Here is a 5,073-nt window from a genome sequence, read left to right as displayed (position 1 = left end):
CCCAGCACTTACAGTACATTCAGTGATGCTGTGTATATTCCTATCTTCTTCATCTGTGCACCCATCTGTATAAATATCTAAAGAATTATAATATTTGCTTCTTATGTACTTCTGAGTTGCCATGTATCCTTCCCCACCCTCTTCTAGCTTCATTATATTTAAATCTACTTCAGTTTTTGGAAACAACTACATGGGGATATTACTAAATATTACTATATTCCTCTGATTTAGCCTTTTTACATTTTGGGTGGATTTAATTTCTTTTATTTTTAACCCTACTAATGTGACCAGCAGGTTTTTTTTTTTTTTTTTTTTTTTTTTTTACAAAACCCCAAAATGGTTATCTCTTGAATATGTTGTTCATGTCTTTATTTTATGTGCATACATTTTTATCCACAAGCAAAACTGTCTTAAATCTCATTTATGTTTATTAATTTTTTTTTTTTAAAATGTGGATTAAATCTGTTGTTTCATCCCTCAATGTTACAAATAACAAGAAAAACTATTTCTGATGCATTATGATTATATGAATATTAGGATTTTTCAAAGATATTTAAACATTGTGCTTTTTTCTGAGTATATAATCTCCTCCCTGATCTTGTATGCAATTATGAGTGCAATAAAAAAAAATGATATGTACAGTTTTCCTCAGCGTTTGCAATATCTGCACAAAGGAGACGTCAGCAGCTGTTTGAAGATCTGGCCTTTGGAGAAGATTGATTTTATAGGCTACTGGAAAAATGTAAGTATAACTGCTTAAAAATTAAGATTACCCCAGAATGCATTATTCTATGAATTATTACAGACCAATAATGAGCATCATATAAAAATAAAGCAGAGTGCAAGTCCTTAGGAACACATCAATCCAAAAAAAACAGTCCGAACAGTTAGTTCAGGTTTTATCCTGGTCTTCCATTTAGCCACTGTATTTTTAATTTACTCAATTAATTAAGACAACAAATATATTTATTTATTTTTTTAAAAGTCAAACACAAAGTAAAATTTAAACAAATGTTTCCCTTTCGTATGTTTTATATGCAGATTAAATAAGTCTTAAGGAAACTTTTGTCCTGTCTCCCGAGGCCACAGGGGGGCGCAATGAGCAAAATAATGCAGCACATTAAATTGTCTATTCAGTGCAATGAAATAACAACTGTCTATATAAAAAAAAAACCGTGCATAACGTCTAAATTAACATATATAATCAAATATAAAGTCGTAAATTGCATAAACAATTAAGAAAAAAACAAACAAACAACAACAAAAAACAGAATCATGTATTTATGCATGGCTTAATACAAAGAGCCGAAGTGCGATTCACACAGATTGAAAAATGAATAATAATATTATTCGATGATGTTATTGTTTCAAGCATCTGAAGTGAAAAAGTCCTCACAACGATCCCCACTTGCACATGTCAAGTTAGGGAGTGTCTCAACAGTGAAAATCCACAATAAACTTGATTAAATATGTGCATTATTCCATAAGAAACACTGAAACTATCATCCTTTTACATGTGTAGTTTATGTTAGCAAATAGATTAAGTATCAGGATAACTAACTTTAAAATGATTAATATATCTGTTATAAATATGGAAGTAAACTGAATGTCTTAATGAAATAAATGTATTTAACTTTGTGGTTGTTTCATTGAAAGAGCTCAAATCACCTGCATTGTATACAATGCATACATGCAGCATATAATACACGACATAGATTAATATATATATATATATATGTTGTGCATCTATCATAGATTTTTGAAATTTTAAAATCTGTATAACTTCCTGCTTATGTGACCCAAAGATGTCACACCAGTTCTAATATCTTCACACAATCCTGACACACATCATACCTTTAAAATAAACTGGACAAAGAACAGTATCAATAAGCCATCATCTATATGGATTCTGATCTATAATGTTATTTTTTCCAAACGAGGTGGTTTAAGTTTCTTATAAATGTGTAATTAAAGCATTACGAAAATCCCTATCAAATTGACCTATGCAATTACATATGCAAATATTATTAGCTTGGTACCTAATTTTTAAACACAATTTATACCTCACCCATATCTAATCTGGAATAATAAGAATCTACTTTTTTTTTATCATTCAGATTTGGCACATTCTTCTGTGGTGTGACAAACTCAGAACACACATTTAATATTGACTTTACACGGACTTTAAAATAAACCATATGACTATTTGCATCGAACCCCTTTTGAAACCCATTTTTACCCATGATCTTCCTGCACGAGGGTTATTTATTTCTAATAAAAGCACCTTCAACTGTAGTGTTTGCCTGTTATAAAGTATGTGACGATGTGTCCAAACCAGTGGCATTGTGATAAGATTCCAGTGACACGCAGTTTGTCTGTCCACACACTGAAACTTGTCTGTTGACACTGAAAGTGCAGGATAACAGCCTCAGTCAGTGTGAATTCACCTTGATGCATATATCACCTAAAGGTTAAAAAACAAGTTCAGTGAAACTGAATGTCAGTAAAGAGCACTGTGTAAATGTTCATCTGGTTAATGCGGTTAGTCTCATCCTGGTCTAGTGTGAAAATATTCAGGAACTGCTATATGTTTCTCAACAGTTAACCAAGTGTTTGCACTGTTAATGTAGTGATGGTATGCATAACAAAAATAATGGACTTTACCATTTAAATGCTGAGTCTCCATAAAACACCACTCATAGTCATTTACCTGTATATTATCATATAGAATTTATAAAAAAAAAAATAAAGAAATTCTGTTTTTCACTAGAACTATAAAATTGTCACATTTTCTTTCTTTCTTTCCTTCTTTCTTTTCCAATACTTAAAATAAATGAACATTCAAAGTTTACATTCACTCTGCTGGTTTTCCAAAATCAGTTAAGAAGATATAAAACATTAACAGTTCTGGGCCAGGTTATCAGTTATATTATCAGAAGTAAGAAGCACAAAATTCCACCCACTTAAAGACTAATCAAATTTGTAAATGATAAACTTACAGTCAGGTTTTATAAATGCTTCATTTCCTCCTAATCATCAGCACTATCAGAAACAACAGCACTTCAGATCTTCTTCCTCAGCAGTCACAATGGTAAGTTTCAATTCTTTTCTATTTTTAAACTCATTCTATTTTTCGGTCATCCCCTGCATGAGTTGAACTAAGGTTTTGTGCTGAAGTGAGTGATGTTTTTATGGTTTTAGGCACCACTGAAGGGTCTCATCGTCCTCTGCCTGCTTCATCTGTGTGTTCAAAGCATTCAGGACGACGTGAACACTGCCGCTCTTGCTAACATGATTCAATATTTTGATGACAAGTAAGTGCATTTGTACAGTTTATACTCATATGTTAGTTTCAAATTAAAATAAAGTGCATGTGCAAACTGTTGAGATGAATATTAAAAGGCACGAGGAACAAGTCAAATATTTTGGTAACAATAAGGTTCATTTATTAACATGAGTTATCTACTTAACATAAACTAACAAATAAAATACTTAAAAATCATTTATTAATCTTAGTTATAGGGTTATTATAGTTAACTAAAACTAAAACAACAACACTTTATTGAAATCAAGTAAAATATATAAAGAGACTCAAACATGTTACTTCAGCTAGTTGTTGCTGTAGCTTGATGTAAACTAAAATTAAAATCAATAAAAAACTATATAAAAAACAACAACAAAAAACTAATAAAAATGACAAAAACATCAAAATTACTAAAACTTAAACTAAATTTAAAATGAAAACAGAAATTATATAAGTAAACGTATACCCAAACTAGTAATAAAAGCTAATATTATCTCAGTAATGCTAAAATAACATTGCTTAATTATTTTAAACATTTACTAATACATTATTAAAATCAAAAAGTGTCTGTTAATATTATTCAAACTAATAATGAACTAACATGAGCAAATATATATATAAACACTGTAAGAAATGTATTGCTTGTTGTTGATGCATTAATTGAACCTCACTATTGTAAAGTGTGACCAATATTTCTTGAAAACAGTCATACTCTTATGCTAATGTTTTCCAGTGTCCAGCCAACGACCAAGCCTGATGTTCAATATGCAATAGCGATTTTTGTCCCACAATCTCAATGTACTGATGCACAATCTGATATCAAGACTGTGTTCAGCCAGGAAGAGGCAAACCATGTGAGAACCGTTCTCACTAATGGACAGAAATGTGTACTCTGCACAGATTCACAAAATGTCATTGCTGCACGGCCAGTGCAAAAACCAAAGGAACATGCTGAGCATATTCTGCTTTATCCTCTTGGTAATTCTCCCATGGATAAACTTCTAGCGAAGACAGATCAGAACAGCTGTATAGTTTTCTATTCGTACAACTCACCTTGTGTGACAAAATGCATTCAGAGTGCTGACAATATTTTGTCTGGCCTTTCAAACTGGAAAAATATCCGAAAAGATGCAATGAACGTTTTTGTCTTTGAAAAGATCTGGCAGAAGGACGCCTGGAGGAAGGACATGGCAAAAGATCTCCTAAAGATTCATGACCAAGTGCCTCTGTATCGGTGTAACAACACTAATGACATGGAATGTCAGAATTGTGTGGAAAAAAACACGAGGAATGTGATTCCTTTCTGTCTGCCTAAAAAGAAATCAATACTTGTGTATTTCCAGAAAATGCTTTTGTCAATGATCAAACTCTGGCGTGTTAATGTTTGATTTGCACTTCATATCTTTCATAAACCAGCACACGTTGGCTTATGAATTCTGAATTATTACTCACCAAACAGAAATTTTTCTTGAACTATATTGCTTGAACACCTGTTCTGTGCCTAATAAAATATTTTAATCATGTGTACTTTGTCGATTTCCATGGTCAAATATTTATTGTAAATATGTGTAAACAGATATTTTAATTGGTCTTTTCATGGTGTTGGAGAAGAGGGCTGGTCGAGTGTCAGAATAAATACCATCTACTTCTTCTTGATCCTCACTCCTGCATCACTGCAGACTCACACATCTGTCACAGACACGCCAGGCTCCAACCCCATCCAATCACAGCGCACTCCCTCACCTGAGTACTGATCACACACATCTGCC

General features: G+C 32.2%; 1 protein-coding gene across 1 annotated transcript; it reads left to right on the top strand.

Annotated features, from left to right (window-relative positions):
- The first annotated feature begins 2,963 nt into the window (after nucleotides 1-2,963).
- Nucleotides 2,964-4,827, top strand: LOC109096506. The gene is made up of 3 exons (XM_019110107.2): nucleotides 2,964-3,091; nucleotides 3,202-3,314; nucleotides 4,038-4,827. Exons 1-3 carry the CDS (start codon nucleotides 2,987-2,989, stop codon nucleotides 4,690-4,692), a joined length of 873 nt encoding a protein of 290 aa, XP_018965652.2. The 5' UTR covers nucleotides 2,964-2,986; the 3' UTR covers nucleotides 4,693-4,827.
- The last annotated feature ends 246 nt before the right edge of the window (nucleotides 4,828-5,073 follow it).

Source organism: Cyprinus carpio, chromosome B9 (assembly GCF_018340385.1).
Source record: "Cyprinus carpio isolate SPL01 chromosome B9, ASM1834038v1, whole genome shotgun sequence".
Lineage (NCBI taxonomy): Eukaryota > Metazoa > Chordata > Actinopteri > Cypriniformes > Cyprinidae > Cyprinus > Cyprinus carpio.
Note: the sequence above shows the minus strand (reverse complement) of the source record. Positions and strands in the feature narration are given on the sequence as shown.

Excerpts from the sequence above, each read along its gene's own strand:
- LOC109096506 (XM_019110107.2), top strand. The coding sequence starts at position 2,987 with ATGATAAACTTACAGTCAGGTTTTATAAATGCTTCATTTCCTCCTAAT. Across the intron at positions 3,092-3,201 it reads CTTCCTCAGCAGTCACAATG|GCACCACTGAAGGGTCTCAT; the intron begins GTAAGTTTCAAT and ends TTATGGTTTTAG. Across the intron at positions 3,315-4,037 it reads ATTCAATATTTTGATGACAA|TGTCCAGCCAACGACCAAGC; the intron begins GTAAGTGCATTT and ends AATGTTTTCCAG.